The sequence below is a fragment of the Staurois parvus genome, unplaced genomic scaffold, assembly GCF_062004578.1.
Source record: "Staurois parvus isolate SC_StPar_1 unplaced genomic scaffold, SC_StPar_1.0 ptg000152l, whole genome shotgun sequence".
NCBI lineage: Eukaryota > Metazoa > Chordata > Amphibia > Anura > Ranidae > Staurois > Staurois parvus.
Genome location: NW_028317948.1, coordinates 953,816 through 974,604, shown reverse-complemented (window position 1 = coordinate 974,604; position 20,789 = coordinate 953,816). Strand labels below are relative to the sequence as shown.

The window sequence follows — 20,789 nt, the reverse complement described above, 5'->3', positions numbered from 1 at the left end:
TATATTATCTGAAATCCTAAACCTGCTGATCAGCACTCCAATATGTATTTACCATTTTTTCCAAATCTCAATGAAAATGTTCCTCAGAATATATAGGATTCAAAGAATTATTATAGAAGCCCAAAAGCCCAAATCTAACAAAATATTATCCAAAATATACAGTATACTCTTAAAACATCAAACAATTAGAAATATAGGAATGGAACTTAAATATAGATGTTCCACTAAATGAAAAAGAAAAAGGAGAGTGATATTAAATTTAAAATCTAATTTCACGAAGTACCACATATCTGCAGCTTTGCTGCTAATATGTCACTTTTATTCCGTAAGACCAACATGCATGTTGGCACATGTATTTCCATAGCTTTAATTTGCGGAGTTCTGCTGTTACCTGTTATTATACACAACTTGTGTTCAAGATTGGTTAACCACCTGTGTGGATTCATTTAGTTACACTCCCAGCCAGGTCATATCCCTTTTTATTTAAGCTGGACTGATTCCCACAGGTATTACCAGAGCAACAAGCTAGTTTTCCTAGTGCCAGGTCCCCCAATAATTTTGTATTTCTGAAAAAATGTGTAGTCTCTACTTGTGTATCCTAGCGGAAAGGATTCCTAATGTTACCCCCAGGACTTTCTAGCATCCCTGACTTTCCAAGACAATTTCGAGTGACCCCATGACTACTTGTTTTCCTGGCTTTCTGAGAAGATTCTAAGTGACCCCTATACTCCTAGTATTCTATTTACATTCTGAGGGACTCCTAGTGACTCTGAAATTCATAGAGTTCCTGTAGCCATATCCCCCTTATTCCTAGTGTCTGTCTGCATCTCCCAGTGCCTTCCAGTGTAAAAACTGGTATTCCCAATATATTTCAGCCTATCCCTAGTGACTCTCAGTGTGTTCCTGCTTGCATACTGTATATACCGTATATACTCGAGTATAAGCCGACCCGAATATAAGCCGAGGTACCTAATTTTACCACAAAAACCTAGGAAAAACTATTGACTCGAGTATAAGCCCCATCATTAGTATCAGTGGGAGGAATAGTGCCCCATCATTGGTGTCAGTGGGAGGAATAGTGCCCCATCATTGGTATCAGTGGGAGGAATAGTGCCCCATCATTGGTGTCAGTGGGAGGAATAGTGCCCCATCATTGGTGTCAGTGGGAGGAATAGTGCCCCATCATTGGTGTCAGTGGGAGGAATAGTGCCCCATCATTGGTGTCAGTGGGAGGAATAGTGCCCCATCATTGGTGTCAGTGGGAGGAATAGTGCCCCATCATTAATATCACTGGGAGGAATAGTGCCCCATCGCTGGTGTCATTGGGAGGAATAATGCCCCATCATTAGTATCAGTGGGAGGAATAGTGCCCCATCATTGGTGTCAGTGGGAGGAATAGTGCCCCATCATTGGTGTCAGTGGGAGGAATAATGCCCCATCATTAGTATCAGTGACACCAATGATGCGGCACTATTCCTCCCACTGACACCAATGACACTTGCTGACCCCTGTTGCAGTATGGTGCTGCTGCAGCCAGCATATGTGGTTGCAGCAGCACCTCTGCACTGCACACTTACCGGCTTTTCCCTCACTCGATTTTCGTGGGTCCGCTCGGCTCCGCCTCCTCGCCCGTGATTGGCCGCCTGTGTACCTTTCCTGAGCTACAGTTCTGGCGGCCAATCACCGGTGAGGAGGCGGAGCCGAGCGGCAGGAGTGAGGGAGTGGCCGGAGTGACGGAAGGAGCAGCGCTTCCTGGATGGATCATAGTGGGAGCCAGGTAAGAGACAGCAGCCCTCTGTCCACCCCTGTACGCGCCCCCCTTGACGCAGCCTCACGCCCCCCCTGGGGGGCGCGCCCCACTATTTGAGAAGCACTGGCTTTAGAAGCAGCGCCCCCTGCTAGACATCTGCAGACGTTGACTCGAGTATAAGCCGAGGGGGCTGTTTTTCAGCACAAAAAATGTGCTGAAAAACTCGGCTTATACTCGAGTATATACGGTAGTCTAGTGTCTGTCTCCTTCGTGTACCTTTGCCAGCTTTTAACTCCCTGCACCACTGAGATCTCCTATACATTTCAGTGTTGCTGTGCACTTACCGATTCCTGTTTGTCTCTTTGCATTGCTACTCAATCCTAGTAGTCCTGTGTGTATCCCTACACTACTACCCATTCCCAGTGGCTATGTATTTCCAAGTACACCTGCCAGCATGGGCTGTGCTCTACTGTGGCAAATGAGATTTAATGTTGATAAATGTAAGGTTATGCACTTGGGGGTTAAGAATATGCATGCATCATACATACTAGGGGGAGTACAACTGGGGGAATCAATGGTGGAGAAGGATCTGGGGGTTCTGGTAGATCACAAGCTTAATAATGGCATACAATGCCAAGGTGCGGTTTCTAAAGCGAGCTAAATTCTCTCTTGTATTAAAAGAGGTATAGACTCCAGAGAGAGAGATATCATATTACCCCTGTACAAATCATTAGTAAGACCTCATCTGGAATATGCAGTTCAGTTTTGGGCACCAATTCACAAAAAGAACATTGGGGAACTTGAGAAAGTACAGAGAAGGGCAACTAAACTGATACGAGGCAGGAGGAGATCAGCTATGAGGAAAGATTAGAGGAACTGAATTTATTCTCTCTTGAGAAGAGGAGATTAAGGGAGGATATGATCAGCATGTATAAATACATCAGTGGTTCATATAGTGAACTAGGTGTAGAGCTATTCACCCTGAGGTCAACACAGAGGACAAGGGGGCATGCTTTACATCTGGAGGAAAAGAAATGTAATCTCCAAACACAGAACGGTTACTTCACAGTGAGAGCTGTGAAAATGTGGAATAGACTCCCTCAAGAGTTGGTTCTGGCCAGCTCAGTGGATTGCTTCAAAAAAGGCCTGGATTCTTTCTTAGATACACAGAATATAACTGGATACTAACATTTATAGGTAAAGTTGATCCAGGGAATATCAGATTGCCTCTCGGGGGATCAGGAAGGAATTTTTTTCCCAGCAGGTGAAAATTGGATCTTGCTTTGCTGGGTTTTTTTTGCCTTCCTCTGGATCAACTGTAGGTATAGGATTATAACTTTTTTTTGTATGGTTGAACTGGATGGACTTTTGTCTTTTCAGCAGGACTAACTAACTATGTAACTATATATACTGTCCTGTGATTCCTATGCATAGGCACTGCAATAACACTTACTTGCTTATCAGTCTTTAGTTCCCAGTAGCTGTCTGCTTTGGTGTTAGAAAACTACAATATGAGAATCATCTGTAACACGACCCAACTCCACCTTCAGGAGCTGTGGAGAAGACAAGTTGATTTCGTAGACTTTTTTCTTAATCAGCTGTTCCAAGGGCCTTCACTTTCACTTTGGGTGTAGGCAGACTGGGTTCTCCTACCAAAATATCAAAAGGTATCCTTTCTGTCCCAGATTCCTCATGTACCCCAACAGTACCTGCATTCCCTGAAACCCCTATGACCCCTGTGTTCCTGTAAACTCAGTATCCCACTGCTTTAAAATACTTCTGTGCTCCTGTAGTCCTGTGAACCCTGCCCCAGTGCTGTAAGGGTCTCTTAACATTCTGCACCACTACTATTCCAGTGATTCCTTTATTTGATGTTTTCCAAGTTCCTCATCTCTAGTGTCTTCCTGTACCAGATCAGCTGTAGCCTGCAGGGAGGAGCTCCCTGAGCACACCTTCATGCTGCGTGCAGGCTGCATGGAAGGTTCACAATACCAACCGTATGTGACAATCCACTTCATGACAGTATGTGATAGCCCCAGTCATTAGATTACCTTTTAGGATCTTCAGTATAAAATTACACATAGATGGTATTTTTTCAGGTGGATGTAGCCAAATATGTTCCAGAAAACTCCTCATACATTTAAAGAGGATGCCCACACCAGGTAACCTACAAACATATGATTTACTTGCCTTAAGGCCCCTTTCACATAAAAGGGTCCAATCAGGTCTACCTACCAGTTTTTTAGGTGGACCTGATTGGACCCTTCATTCACCCGTATGGACTGGTGGATGTAAATGGACTTGTGTCTGTTTACACCTGCCTACCTCCAATACAATCCAGTCCGCTAAACAAAAACGGAAGGGGATCTATAACCCTCCATCTAGGCAAATCAGACCAGATGGTAGTCGGGTGTCCAGACAGGGGAGTCCATGAAGTGCATAAACTGAGCGGACATCTACCCCCTCTGCTCTGATCAGCAAGGGAATAGCGGACAGATCCCCTGCTGATCTAAACGAGTCTGCCTCAAGTGAAAGGGGCCTTTATTTACAGAGTTTAAATTCCCTGGCCTTTCCTCCCCTCCTCAGTTTATGCAAGAGTATTCCCACACCCCAGTGCATGAAAGGTATTCTACCTCAATTTAATCAACACCAGATATGAGTGGGAAGTAGAACTGCCATCCTGGAAGATTTCCCAGAAACACAGTTACCGATATATGCAACTGGTACTTTTCTCCAATCATCTTCCAGGACGGCACACTTGAGACGATAAGCAAGGAACTCAGGCCTACCTTAGGGCAGGACTACTGCCTGTAATATTATTATTATTTATTTATTTCAGGTACTTATATAGTGCCGTCAATTTACACAGCGCTTTACACATATATATTGTACATTCACATCAGTCCCTAACCCTCAAGGGGTGTACAATCTAAGATCCCTAACTCACATTCATACATACACATACTAGGAACAATTTAGACAGGATCCAATTAGCCTACCAGCATGTCTTTGGAGTGTGGGAGGAAACCGGAGTACCCAAAGGAAACCCACGCATGCACAGGGAGAACATGCAAACTCCAGGCAGGTGGTGCCATGGTTGGGATTCGAACCAACGACCCTAGTGCTACCAGGCGGAAGTGCTAACCATTTAGCCACTGTGCTAAACACCAGGTCCTGTGGTGACAACAGCTCTACTCTGTAGTGTCTCACGAAGGCATTCTGGCTTGTCCATGTGGCTGCTCTGCAGATGTATTCAATCGATGCTCCAGCCCTCCCTGCCCAAGAGGTCGCCAGCGATCTAGTAGAGTGAGCCCTCAGATGTAAAGGAACTGAGACCCCTGATTGCTCATAAGCTAAGGAGATGGCTTGTCTGATCCATCTAGCTATTGTTGGTTTAGATGCTTGCTGACCCCTCCCTGGGCCGCTAAGCAAAATCAAAAGACTCAACTGTTTGAAGACACTTTCCTTGATCTAAATATGTCAGCAACACCCATTCTGACATCTAAAAAATAAAAACGTTTTTCCCTTTCATTCTTAGGGTTTTGGCAAAAAGATGGTAGGACAATCTCTTGTGTCCTGTGGAATCAAGAGACCACCGTGGACAAGTAAAAGGTGATCCTGTCTAAGTACTACCCTGTCCTCCAATACTACCAGGAAGGATTTCTTGATTGTCAGGCTCTGGAGGTCGCCTATGCTCTTTGCCTGTTGTGATGGCTAACAGGAAGGCTAACTTAAAAGATAACATACTAACTGAAATCTGTGGCACTGGCTCAAATGGTGGCTTGATTAATGCCTCTAACACCAGGGTTAGATCCCAATCCGGAAAACTAAAAATATTAATAGGGTTCACTCTTTCCCTGGCCCCAAAAACCCTCTTAACTAGGGGCTCTGATGCAAGTCTCTTGTCCAAATAGACCAATAAGGCCACCACTTGCACCATTAGGATGTTTACCGCTATTCCTTTATCCACTCCTACCTGGAGAAAGACTAAGATCACAGGGACCATGGGAAGAGAAATCGCTTTTTTTGACACCAACTAACAAAAACACCCCACACCTTGGCGTATATATTTCTAGTCACCTGTTTCCTACTGAGGAGAAGAGGGTCTATCACTTTCTCACCCTCTTCTCCTAAGGATCTCCCTTTCAAGAGCCAGGCTGTTAACCAAAAAAACTCCAGATTGGGGTGCAGTGTTGGCCCCTGCAAGAGAAGATCCTTCCTGACTGGGAGATGCTATGGGGGAGCCATGGACTACCTCTTCAACGTGGCAAACCAGGCTCTTCTTGGCCACCACAAAACTAGCAGGATCAATCTGCAACTTCACCGGCTCAACTTCTGTAGCACTCACGGAATCAATGCCAGAGGGGGAATGCATATGCCAACTCGAAGTCCATTCCTGCGCTAATGTGTTCAGACCCTCGGACCCTTATTCCCAAGGCCATGGAGAAATAATGACTCACTTTCCTGTTTTTCCTGCAGGCAAAAAGGTCTAATTCTGGGTTGCCAAAAACCATACTTAACTGCAAAAAGACCTGATTGAGTTCCCACTCTCCCTGGTGGATTAACTGTCAGCTGAGAAAGTGTGCTTTCGTGTTGGCCAAGCCCTTTATGTGGACCACAGACACTGAAAGGACTCTGCTTTCTGCCCATCCTAGAACCTCCTGAGCTAGGTCCAGGAGTTTCTAGGATCTGGTGCCCCCCTGATGATTCAGATATGCTACTCTCGACATGATGTCCGACAGAATTTGGACTTCTTTTCCCCCAATCCTGTTTCTGAAGGACTTCACAACCTGACTGAAGTTGGAGGAGGTCCCCCTTAGGTGTGTCTCTCAAGGGCCCTGAGCTTGTCAGTCCTCTAGATGAGCTCCCCAGAACCACTGGCTTGCATCCGTGTTTACCCGCACTGGGTCCCACTGCGCCCACGGTTTTTCTTTATCCACCATCTTCGTGAGTTTTTGATATTCTGCAGGAGTGACACCCTCTCATCCAGCAAATCAGTCTTCCTGTCCCACAAGGACAGAAGGAAGAACTGAAGCTCAACTGAATGTAGCTGCACCCACTCCACAGCCGGTATACAGGATGTCATGAGCCCTATGACTCTCATGATGTGCCTCCAGGAGCAATCTGGAGCAGTTATCAACCCAGAAGCGGCCCCCACTACCTTGTCAATATTTTCTTTGGATAAGAAGAGCCTCTGGACTCTGGAGACCACTACATACCCCAGGAACAGCTTGGTCTGGGAGGAAGTCGATGAGGACTTTTCCCGATTGATGGTCCACCCCAGCAATTCCAAGGTGAGGATCACTTTCTCCAGATCTCTCGGGATTTGTTGCTGTAAGAACTCATAGATTAATAGGTCATCTAGGTAAGGGATGAGTGAAATTCCCTGGAGGTGTAAATATGCCACTACCTCGGCTAGGACTTTTGTAAAGATTCTCTGACTTGCCGCCAGCCCAAATGGAAGGGCTCAGAACTGCCAATGACTGACCCCCTGTTCCGTTAACAAAGCGAACTGTAAGAAGGCTTGGTATTTCAGGGCAATAGGAACATGGCAAGAGTCCCTGAGGTCCTCCATGGCCATAAACACTCCTCTGATTAGAAGTTTGCGTACACTGTAAACACTCTCCATACGGAACGTTTTGTACCGCAGAAACCTGTTTAACCTTTTTAGGTTTATGATGAGTTGGAATTTCCCTGAAGGCATTGGGACCATGAAGATGTGGGAATAACCGCATTGGCACCGGAACAATTACCTCCTGATCCTCCCAAGAGACCCTCTGCCTTTGCCCTGTCTCTGCGGGGGATAAGGCAACGCAAAGGCATGAGGGGGAGTGAAGAAAACTCTAACGGATACCCCTCCTTTATCAACTGCAGGATGTATGGGCTCTCTGAAATTTTCCCCCATTGCTGAAGGAACCTGGAGAGCCTTCCACGCTCCCTGGGATCCATGTCATTGGGGATCCTTACTGGTGGGGTTAGAGCCAGAAAAAAGGAAGCTCCCTTTCTGTCTCCCCTTACTGGCCAACCTATTGGGGAGGTTCCTTCCTAAGGTTTTGTTGACTGATTAAGAGGGGCTCAAAAAAAACTTATAACCCTTATTCTTTTTAGTCTTGATGGGAAAATTCTTTCCCTTTTCAGCAGACCTTGATTAAACCTGGTCCAACCATGAGCCAAACAACAAGGAACCCTCAAGAGTTAGACCGCAGAGCCGGGCTCTTGATGTGTAATCGCCCTCCCAGGGCTTAACCCACACCGCCCTCCGAGATGAGTTGATAAGAGCTGCCATCTTAGCTGATCTCATGAACATCTCTACTGCAGCATCTGCTAAATAGGCGACTGCCTTACTGACCGCTTCCAGGGATTCTAACACCTCAAGACAATATCTTTGAGAGTTTGGTGTACGGGTAAGTACCCTAGTTTGCAACTTCACCAATCTCCTATACATCTTATCCTGAGCTGAGGCCTGCATAGGCAGTTCTGGGATGTCCTGTGAGGCATAAATAACCCTTAGGAGCTCCTATATCATCCACTTCAAAAAGTTGTCTACCTGGTCTAGACTCCTCACCAGCCTGGCTATCACCTTCCAATTCTTCCCCCTCATCCAGGGAGATTTGGTCAGAAACCTCAGCCTCCTCCAGTTCTTCCTCCTCTGAGGCCCTCTCCGGCTCAGCTGCTCACCCCCCAGGGTGGACCTTTCAGCCCTAGGCTGCAGGGAAACACAATCAGAAACTGAGGATCGGAGGAAAGGGCGGGGAATTCAAACTCTGTAAATTTTTGATTGTGTTTCCTGTCAGGTGGAGCTAGTCATCTCTCAGGTGTGCCGTCCTGGAAGATGGCTGGAGAAAGCTTGTTTTCATATTTTAAATAGGAACTTTTCCAGAGATTCCAAAGATTTTTCAACTTGTTGTTTAATAATAATGGATAAGCCAATGATACCCACACCCAAAGAATGGAAAGAGCACATATCAATCATATATAAAATAATTGAAAAAATTGTCCAAGAGACTAGTACTGATCTATTTCATAATATATGGAATCCCTAGAATGTACATAGCAATTAATGATAAGCCAAAGGAAATGGGGAGCTGGACACTGCCCTTGAGAACATGTACCAAAGCAAAAATGTGAACATTACGTGTAGCAGAGAGTTTAATAATGCTTCAAGAGAAAGTATACAACAAATGCAAAATTTCTTTATATAACATGCCTGGGGGTTGCTTTTACTGTTTGTGAAGTGACAGAGCTATACAATGTATAAAACCTACCACAACAAAACAAATCAGTTTAAATTAAAGGTAAATGATCCTCTTAATTAAACTGGTTGGTGACACCTTTGGAGCTCTGAAAAAGTGATTTGGCAGTTACTTTTATTTTAAAGCCCCTCTCCGGCTGTAAAGATCAATAACATGTTCACAGCTGCAGCAATTGTGAGCTTGTTTTAACCCCCCTTTTTACCATGCCATTTATAAACATACCTTGGTAAATAAGTGGTTAATATAATTAACAATTACATTTGCTTTTTAATGTTCAGCCAGTTAAAAAAAATCTCAAACTGCCATAAAACTGAAAATTGCTTTCTTGTAACCATGGCAACTATGACAACATGGGGGAGGGGCATTCAGTACACTGTGTACTGAATTCCTCCTGAAATGATTGCAATCCATGTGTCAATTTCAGCAGAGCAGCAGAGGGCAAGACTCCGCAACAAACTTTATTATAATCCTTGTTTTCCTGACGTGATCTAAATAGGAATATCGGAATAGGTGCACTTAGTCCTGGTTCACACCAATGCGAGATGTTATGCGATTTCACAATTCCAAATTGCATGACAAGTCAAACCCTATTGTCGGCAATGAAACAGTTCAAAACGGTGCGACACTGACTTTGCAATGCTGCACCAATTTGAAGAAAATGTTCCTGCGCTATTTTTTGCAATTTCAGGTGGAACTTGCATATACTAGATGCAAGATGTCAGACAGATCGCACATGAAATTGCACTGACCTACGGCTTTGAAATTGTGCGGCTTCAAGTGAAGTCACATGATTTCAAAGTTGGATTCAGTGTGAACCAGGGCTTACACCTTAAGGAACAGTAATGCAGAATATATGGATCACCTTGGAGTTGGTATTGATGGCCTGCTTAACGGAATTCAGCTGCTTCTGTAGTTCCTGCATTTTCTCTGCATAGAAGCTTTCTGGACTAGTCATTTTTTAATATTACGATTCCAATGAACAGGTAATGCTGGCAGCCTCCTGGAAATAAAAGAAAATTGAATTAGGTTGCTTCTGCCTTTTTTGCTTGAGATGATCTATTAAATTATCTCAGAGCTGCATTTTACCCATAATGTTTAAAATCGTACATTTAAAGAGCAAAAGTGACTGAAAGAAGAGCAGCTGCCTACAGCAACTACATTTACTTTTTCATACTTCACAAGACATATGATAGGACACAACAAGCAGTGTAGACAGACAACTAATAGCATAATAAAATGTATAATTTTTACCTTCTTCTTTCAGCCTTCCAATGTGATCTACTCTATAGCTGTGGCAAGAACATATAAAAGGTAGGGTCAGAGTCCCATCACTGGAGCCTTTGGTGTGTAATGCCACATTCTTCTCCTAGATTAATTTCTTTAACATTGTACAGGTCCTATTCTATCTTACATTAGTGTGGTAATGTGTAAATAGGTTTATATGATGCTACTGATGGAAAAAAAATGCGTTTTTAATAACAGTACAGGTAAAAGCTGCCTGGTACACCAAGCCTTACACCATACTTTTTCTTAAGGTCCCTTTTACACAGCTCCGGTGAGGTTTCCCCATAGCGCAGGTGCAGCACAGCTTACCCACATTTTTTTGTGCAGGTTACCCATGCTTTGCCATAGACTTCCATGAGATCAGGTGTTCTTGATGCATTTTCTGAAAGCGCACCAAAAGTCCTGTGTGCTGCATCTTTGCATCTATTGCCATTTGGCACAAGGCTTTGAGTTTGTGTCATTGAAAATTGCTTGGCAGCAGTTTGGGAAGCTTCTGATATCATTTAGATTTCATTGACAGGTGCATTCAACCTGAAGTTGCCCTTTTTTAACATGCATTTGACCTGCTTCAAGCAGGTTTTGCATTCCAGTAGATGTGTATGGAAAAACAAATACCTACTGAGGCTAATAAAAGCCCTTTGACATATTGGATTCTGAGTATACATCTACAGATGTTAAGTGTATTTGCAACAAACCAACTCACACTAAGGGTTTGACAAACACTTCATTTTATAAAGCAGACACTTTTTTCGCCAAAAGTTGAGAATTAATGCCTTAGGCTTTAGTGCAGCTGCCTGACCCTTGCTATACTAGCAGCTGAAAATGAATGGCGGATACTGTAGGCTGATGGGTACACATTTCAATCTAACAATAGCAGTCAATTGCACATTCAGAAGGGGGGCTACAGTGCTGCTGCTTAGTTGTAAAGGCACATTACTTATATTTATAGAAAGCACTGTAGTAGTCTGTCCAAGGCAATATCTTACAAATGTTCCAATTGTAGATGGACAGTACCAGTTTTTGAATTTCCCTAGCAGTGGTATATAGGTGTGTGGTGTGCAGTCATTAGCTGGCAACCATGTTATAGTGAGCAGCAGGTAAGTAAGCAGCTGCCACTATGGTTTTACCCAATCTAAGAAAAAAAAAGCAGACACCAAGGTGTAAGCTTCCAAAGACACTGATGACACCAGAAAGATGTAGACTTTCCATTTCCACATCATTAGGTTTGTCAGTAGAAAGAAGTCCTTTGTGGTAAAATACTTCTTGGCCCACAAGGGAACTCTTGGAGTGTGGAAAGAAAAATGGCAACAGAAGTGGGTTTCTGATGCCATGGTCCTGAAGACTTCTCCTAAATTGGTGAAACGGCATAGAGAAGAAAGGAAGGCACAGCACAGATCAAATGAATAGACAGTTGAGGAACAACACAAATTTGATTGCAAGCATGGATAAGTGAAGTGTGGGTAAAGGTTCATTCACATTCTATACTTAAGTACTGTACATGTTAAAATAGCACTGAAAAGTGTACATATACTTTTGTAATAAAATTCAAGAATCATCTCTGCTCACCCAAATTTCTTCTCAAAGCACGGTTTCTAATAATGTACACTTTAGTCAAGTTTGCACATTTTCCCTTTTTACTGAGTCAGGAGACACAGCCTTTTTACTCAGTGATCTAATTTTTACACTGGCCCCAATCTTCTGTATCTGGCAGCCCTGATTGATAAACCCCTAGAGCTGACAATGGCATTTTCTTCTTAAGGGTCCTGAATATGGGCCTGCAAATAGCAGTTTGCAGTATTTTGGGCTCTGATTATCTGTTTTCTAAGAGATCAACACAAAGTAAAGTATCATGTGTGCTGCACTGTTCAACCAGTTTTGAGTTTGAAACATTTTTGTCTTATCCCAATACATCAATGGGCTGGGTTGCATTGTAAGGAATTTTAAGTACCCAGCCTTCCCAGGAGTTCCATAGAAAAGTATATATACCTCATATTCATTGTGAGAGCAAAAAAGCTGCCACAGCATATCAATAGGCACCAGTGGAAACCCTTAGGTATACAAGCTTGTCCCAATCTAACCAAATGGTAGGAATATCTAAAGAGAAATGTTTGGCTGCTCACCTTATATGAAAGGCCAGCACTATATGTCAAGCCTACTAGCTGTTTTACACATAGATGTATGCCGCCACTATATAATGTGAGCAAAACCATATCCAAATCCATCATTCTATAGTATACATTGATATATTTAGAACCACTAGAAGCTTTCTCCCAAACACTTCTCTTCAACTGTTCTAGGACTGCAGCAGTGAGGCGTGATTAGATCACCTGCACCTCCCAGAAGAATGAAAAGCTGAGACCAAGTTAAGTACTTGCTTGCAGGAATTTTTTTAAGAAAGGCCCGCTTTAAAAAAAAAAAAAAAAGAAAAAAAGGGATTTAGAATAGCATTTTAGCCAACATAAGTGTGCAGAGTTATGAAATACTAACATGTAATTATGGCTAACGATCATTGCATTCATTTACTGTATGTAAATTTAGAAATCAGACATTTATCATTTGAAACCTTATTTACATTACAGACTATTTAAAAGCTTGCAAGGTAAACCTCATCAATAAAGCAGACAAATAGGGTAAGAGCATAGGAACTTATCAGATAGCAGTTTGAATCTCAGGTCAGTTTGACCAATATTTTTAACCTATTTAAACAGTCCTCTTCGGTCCAGTTTAATAACCAGTGACACTTTACATCATTACACATTTATGAAGTTTACGGAGCACCTCCTAACTTTATTACATGCCTCCCTCCCTTTTCACTCTGTGCCCTGATATAAATCCATATCAACTTTCCACATGCAGGGCCCTGTGATTTATCATGGTTGCAGGTTAGGGCTCTGTAGGTCTAGTCAAACATTTGAGGCCCACGAGACATGAAAGCCCGAGCCACCTGGCTTATGGCACGCCAAGGAAGAGTCCTTTTTGCACTGCCAAGGGGTACCACTTCCCCCAACTACTCGGCTGATCAGGTTTACACTGAACACATAAAGGTATTTCTTCAGCTCCTCACTTTACTCTTTTTCCTTGCCTGTACATTGCAATTCCTTTCAAATATATAGCTTGTTTCTCTTGCATACATGTACAATAATGAGGCATTGCATTGGCTTTCATAACTTTACTGAACATTCTGAAATGGTTTACAAACATTTAATTCCATAATGTTCTCAAGGGAACTAGGTGATTGACATATTCCCAACACTTCCTATTTGTTGAGTAGGGAGGGTGAATAAAGTTTGGCCAAAAACAAAACTCCCTGTATTAGTTAAAGTAGAAGAAAAACCTAAGTCTAATTATTCTTTTTAAAGTTTAGTGGTGCTTTAATACAATTCCAAGATAAACAAAGTAATCTTTTAAAATGCATATGAAAAATACTTTTTGTTAAAGTTTATAATAATGACTCAGGATGTGTATTCAATGGAAATTCAGTATACTTTCCTCCTAAAGTCTCTTCCAACAGTTTGCATAGAAGAAGGGGGAAGATTGCATTTTCATACATCTTAGAACAAACACTGTGTTCTTGACTCTCAATTGATTTGATCTGGCTCTTTTTGATCCTTCTTGTGAAACAAAAAAGTTCAATGGACTTCAGTGCTTCTTTTTTTATCACATACCCATCTCAGCAACAACTGTACAGTAAGAATCCATTTTATGTTATCTAACAGAAATACACTGAAGTCATATTTGGGCAGAAATACCGTAATATATAAAAGCCTTGTGACCAATGTAGGGGGTATACAGAACCCTGCATATGTTCTATATGAGAAGATGGGGGACTTCACTGTTATTAATAGAACAAAATGGCAGATGCATTCGTAGTATACAAAAATCTTCACCAGCTCTCAGGGGTTTGGAGACCCAAAATGTGCCTGCAGAGGTTCTCTGCAGTCTCAAGAAAAGTACTTCTGCTCCTCTTACAGTGAGACAGAATATTTGCAAAATAATTGTAACAGCAAACCCAATATTTCTGTATTCTGTGGAGAGCACAGAATGCCCAGATCTGCTTCTGCAAGGTGACAGCTTCAGGTAAAGTGCAATGCCAAATACGTTAGGAAGATACTGGAACCTTGTGGCATGCTAGTAAATTATTAGTAGTTCAATCAATGTTGTTCAATTGATTTATATTTCTATAGTACTTTTCTTCCTTAGGACTGAAAGTGCTTATCAAATTGGTGCACAGGCAGATAAGAGGAGAGGCAGTTACATTTGGCGCACTCATTGGAATATCATCCGATGGCCAATGTTTTAGATATATGCCAAAAAACCTGCCAGCATGTTTTTGGAGTGTGGAAGTAAACCAGTATAGAAATGCACAAATGTAAACCAGTATAAAAAACTCACAAGTGCACAGGAAAAACAATTATAGAACAATGTTGTGTCCTGTCTGGGATTTGAACCAAGAACCCCAGCGCTGCAAGACAGAAGCACTAACCACTAAGGCACTGGGATGCCCAAATAAATAATATGTTACTGGTTGGGCAGTGTGCCGTTAGCGTGGCATATTTCCCTACAGATATAATTCATACTCCGCCCTGAATAAGCCCGCTTCCTCATTATTGATTTAACCAGTTGCCATCCACCCTATAGCAAAAGTACTGCTACAGGGCGGCGCGTATGCACAAAGTCACGTATATATACCCCTACCCGTGCCACTATTGGCACAGCAGAGAGATACAAAGCAGCATTTCTTCCTAGTAAAACACTACAGGCACACAATGTAAAACACAACCCCTTCCTGCCCAGTGTCATTAGTACAGTGTCAGTGCTTTTTATTAGCACTGATCACTGTATTAGTGTCACTGTGGATGCCAGTGGCCTTTAGTTCCCACCCAGTGTCAGAATGCCCGCCACAGTCCCGCTATAGTCGCTGATCGCCGCCATTACTAGTATATAAAAAAAAAATTCCAGTATATATACTGCCATTTATAGACGCTATAACTTTAATGTAAACCAATTAATATACACTTATTGGGTTTTTGTTTTAGCAAAGACATGTAGCAGAATACATTTTGGTCTAAAGTTATGAAGAAATTAGATTTTTAAAAAATTTTTTATTGAATATGTTTTATAGCAAAAAGTAAAAAATATAGTTTTTTTTCAAAATTTTCAGCCTTTTTTTTTGTTTACAGTGCAAAAAAAAAAAAACGCAGAGGTGATCAAATACCACCGAAAGAAAGCTATTTGTGGGAAAAGAAAACGACACAGCGTGGCATGACCGCACAATTAGTTAAAGTAAAGCAGCGCCATATCACACCATATGGCCTGGTCAGGAGGGGGGGGGGGGGGGGGTAAAGCCTCTGGAGGGAAAGTGGTAATGTATAGCTGGAAACACTGAAAAAAAAATTTTTGCTTCAATTCCACGTTTCATAATTACAGACAGTCAAATTGCTTTGATGAATAAGATAAAAGCACAAAAAGTATACAAGCCTTTATAGTGGCTCCACCCAAAACTATCTCCCATTAAAATTATTTATTAACCATACTGTAAACTAAGCAGTCAAAAAGCCTATGAATAAATGTTTAAAAACCATACGGTTACAAATAAATTAATTGAAAACAACTCTCAAGACTTCCAGATAAATGGAGACACTATTTCATAATAAGGTGCATGTCCCACATGACTGAATTTTGAATAACTACAAAAACTGCACAACCACTGCAAATTGGAATGACAAGAGTTAGCAGTTTTGTACGAAAATGAAAAGTTGCCAAGAATTCCTAAAACCTTGGGAATATTTTTATTGTCTAATATCATCCGATATAAATCAGGTTACAGTAACATACACTGTACAGTCTAAGGATTCCTTGAACATTGATGGATCAGGCTTCCACTAGAAATCAGATGAACCTAAGTACAGACTTCATACAAAGGAATTGGTAGGTAGCTGTCTATGCAAGTATGAGGGATGTGGGCATATTTTTTTTAATTAACTTGTTCAAGCTTCACATATTGGTAGAGCAACTTTTCCTTTATAATAACACTGTTATAGTTAGTCTAGCAGTTAAATAATGGATTCCAAGCAGAAGCAACCTGTCATCATTGAATTCTTGATATAAGGAGGGGTGCAGGCTGTCCAACATCCACAGAATGTTTATGGAGATGATGCTATTGACAAGAGTCACCAATGACAAGAGAATGCTCTTGTTAATGGTGTCATCTCTATTAAAAAAATGTAGCCTTCTGTAGATGCCAGACAGCCTGCATCCCTCCTTTGTCAAGAACTCAATGACTGTGTGTTGCTTCTACTTGGAATCCATTATTTACATGCAATGAAAAAAAAATGGAGTTAACATGGAGGAAAAGTCACTCTGCCAACATACACTATATTTCCAAAACTACTGGGACGCCTGCCTTTACACACACACACATGAACTTTAATGGCATTCTAGTCTTAGTCCATAGGGTTCAATTTTGAGTTGGCCCACCCTTTGCAGCTATAACAGCTTCAACTCTTCCATAAAGGCTGTTCACAAGGTTTAGGAGTGTGTCTATGGGAATGTTTGACCATTCTTCCAGAAGCGCATTTATGAGGTCAGGCACTGATGTCAGACGAAGGCCTGTCTCGCAGTCTCCACTCTGATTCATCCCAAAGGTGTTCTATTGGGCTGAGGTCAGGACTCTGTTCAGGCCAGTCAAGTTCCTCCACCATCATGTTGGAACAGGAAGGGGCAATCCCGAAACTGTTCCCACAAAGTTGGGAGCATGAAATTGTTCAAACTGTCTTGTATGCTGACGCCTTAAGAGTTCCCTTCAGTGTAACTAAGGGGCCAAGCCCAAACCTTCAAAAACAACCCTATACTATAATCCCCCCTCCACCAAACTTTACACTTGGCACAATGCAGTCAGGCAAGTACTGTTCTCCTGGCAACCGCCAAACCCGGACTTGTCCATTGGATTTCCAGACAGAGAAGCGTGATTCGCCACTCCAGAGAACACGTCTCCACTGCTCTAGAGTCCAGTGGCGGCATGCTTTACAACACTGCATCCAATGCTTTGCATTGGACTTGGTGATTTAAGGCTTGGATGCAGCTGTTCGGCCATGGAAACCCATTCCATTAGGTTTTCTAAGCACTGTTGTGCTAATCTGAAGGCCACACAAAGTTTAGAGGTCTTTAGCTATTGACTCTTCAGACAGTTGGTAACTTCTGCGCTGACCCCACTCTGTCATTTTATGTGGCCTACCATTTTATGGATGAGTTGCTGTTGTTCCAAGCTTCTTCCACTTTGTTATAATACCACTAAGAGTTGACTGTGGAATATTTAGTAGCAAGGAAATTTCACAGATGGACTTATTGCACAGGAGGCAACCTATCACAGTATGATGTTTGAATTCTCTGAGCTCCTGAGAGTCACCCATTCTTTCACAAATGTTTGTAAAAGCAGTCTGCATGCCTAGGTGCTTGATTTTATACACCTGTCGCCATGGAGGTGATGGAACAACTGAATCCAATGATTTGGAGGGATGTCCCAATACTTTTGACAATATAGTGTATGAAATTTGAAAGACTTATGTAAGTTAATAAAAAAGTCATGCCCACTTTAGTATCACTTTTGGTACAGCCCTCGTATGTTATTGGTGAGATACTGTACTTGATAACGATATTGCACCATGCAAGAAGCAACAGACAAAGTAATGCAGAACTGTATCTCTAATAGCGCTACAATCCTATCATAAATGCATTAATAGTCCATACCAAAGGTAAGCTCAGCTTAGTCAATGAGGCAGATCATGGGCTACATAGCTGTGTGGAGCCTGATGCAATAAAATTATACATGAATATTTCTCAGGCCTGCAGCTCTTCTGTTCTATAAAGTGTCGGTAAGAGCATTATATTATCCCATATATGATTTGCAGAGGACACAGGTTAAAATTATAGCCACTCCATGAAGAGTCAATATACCACATTAACGTTTTTTTAAAAAGAAACACTGTATGGAAGCCACTTAGCTATCTAGAATCTCCTTCTTGCAATAAGACATTGTTCTCTTCCAAATACATGCAGTTCCAGTCAAATATCCCGATCCTTCTGGCATGTCGATACACAATAGACAATGTGGTTCCTTCAGGAGGGTGAGTAATAAACAAGTCGATGGACCAATGGGGCTTCATCCTCACTGGTTACACCAGCACAAAGGCATGATGGCTTGTTCAGGTAAATTGATAAGGTCATTAAGTGCACTTTATAAATAGACCTTATTACAGTCAGTTAAAAATTACAACAGACTGAAAGCCATGAAAAACAGCCCTAGGTAACCTGAACAATATTCTGGAAGGAGGGATAGCATCTTGAGTGGTATAATGGATCCTGAAAAACAAATGCATCTGAATTCCTGTACGCTAACAGCTCTTCACCCTGGCTAGGAAAAGGATCCTGACTTTTTATCTGACTAGAGAAGCCACAGGTATTTTAAGGAAAAAGTGTTGTTGGGGGAGTTCCTGTTTATCACTAAGAATAGACAGATGGAGAGAGGTTCTAGTCAGAAGGATAAAGCCATACTGGTGTCTTTCCACAATATTGTCAGCTATTGAAACTCTTCTTTATAGTGTATAAAAATGATCACTTATAGAACCAAAACCCTTAATATGCCTTTTTTTTACAATGAGAAGAGTTATGTTTCAATGATACGGGATTATCTAAGTGGAAACACCTTTGTCTTTGAGGAGCTGAAGTACTCCTTTATTGCATACAGTCTCAACCACCAACTATTGAGGACCTAAAAACTACTCTTAATAAATGAATGTTACTCTATACATTGTAATGAAAAGTAAAGAATGTCTGTTATCCAACTTCAGGAAATCATGGTCAAATTCAGGAAAACTACATGGTATAACACGGAAAATTTTAGAGGTACACTGGGAAGACTAGAAGAAATTAGACAAGATACTGCAACCAAGTGATCCTGGGATGACATGACCATAAATCTCAAATTCTTTGTTAGAGGCCACATCTTACCTCTGAGAGAATGTCATATTTCATTTTAGAGCTGGTAGTATGATTACGCCTTGCTTTTCTAGTGTGGTAGTGCTGGTACTCTATTTTCTTGTATTAGTTACAAACGTTTTTCATGTTTATTAAAAAAAAGTTTAGAAATTATTACTCATTTTACAGCATAGCTCCTGAGCCCCTGCCCCATATTATCTCAGGGCAAAGAGGTTCTACAACCATGTCTTCAATTACAGCATACACTGGCAGTTTGTGCTATCATATGCTGTACAGATGATCCTTTTCTTGATGTTTTCAGCTTGGTATTTACTCTGCTGTTTATGTTGTATAACACCTGTATTTTATTTGCAATTATTCTGTTTTAGTTATCCCTGCTATGTGGGTAATCAAATATCTGTTGAAAACATACATACACATAAATAGTTATATTTATATTCGTTAAAAAACTGCTTTATGGTGACTGCTGGATGTACTCTTCCATGGAAAAGGTTTATTTATGGATGAAAAAGGTGGAATTGAAAGCCCTAAGGCTCCATTCACACTTGTAGGACTCAACTCTGGATGGGTGCAACTTGGATGTGACTGCAAAGTTGGACTGACAGTTACACCACTGTTGCCTTTAAAACATTCAGGTATGCTTTTCATGTCTCTTTTGAGGGTTAACATTGAAGTCTATGGCCCTCAAGTTGCATGAAAGTCAGACCAAAGTAGTGCATAAACTACTTTGAAGTTGCTGCAACATTAAATCGCTCATATATGAATGGCTATCATTGAAAAACAAAGGGAATGACTTGCCATGCGAAGTCATTTGACAACAGTAGAAATTCTGGAAAAACCCTCTGCATACGGCTATATACCCTTTCCGAAGTCGCATGACAAGTCACACAAGTGTAAAAGGGGTCTAAAAAACTGACACTGTTGAATAGACTAAGCATTGTGTGCTTGTCTGACAGCAAAAATGAAGAGAAAGAGCAGAGGTAGGAGAAGGGGTTTAGAGTTCCATAAACTACAACTTTTCTTCTGACTCTAGAGGAACAGGAGTGTGATGGGTAGGACGGCAAGCAGTATAACCAGAAGAGGAGTGCAAAGAGTACAGAGGAAAGACGTGTGGAGGCTATAACAGCAGACAGTGCAGTAGAGGAGTGCAGAGTATGACAGCAGTACATATCTACAGAAGAGTGCTGTGAGAATGACAGTGGGCAGTATATGCAGGAGAGCGCAGAAGGTATGGTGATGGGCAGTATGTGCTATAGAAAACTGTGAAGGGTAGGACAGTAGGCAATATGTACAGAAAAGGATTGTGATGGGTACCATATTTGTTTATTTTGTGTGCACAAGTATTCTTTTTGGAGACATAAGAGGTCTATTAGATGCCTAATGCTTACCATCAGATAAAGATCAAGGATAGAGAAACTAAAAATAAAAATCTCAGCGCACAAGCACCCTAATATTAAAAAGTTAAAAGTACAGAGTAGATTAGTGAATAAGAGTTCATCAGTCTTCTC

General features: G+C 41.7%; 1 protein-coding gene across 3 annotated transcripts in view; it reads right to left on the bottom strand.

Annotated features, from left to right (window-relative positions):
• The window catches only part of LDAF1 (lipid droplet assembly factor 1), a 106,786-nt gene that overhangs the window by 60,874 nt on the left and 25,123 nt on the right, over window positions 1–20,789 (bottom strand). For all 3 annotated transcript variants that reach the window (XM_089674784.1, XM_089674787.1, XM_089674785.1), the window contains exon 2: window positions 9,866–10,003. In XM_089674784.1, the coding sequence (XP_089530910.1) occupies window positions 9,866–9,958 (93 nt within the window). In that variant the 5' untranslated portion in view covers window positions 9,959–10,003. The remainder of the gene's footprint in view (window positions 1–9,865; window positions 10,004–20,789) is intronic.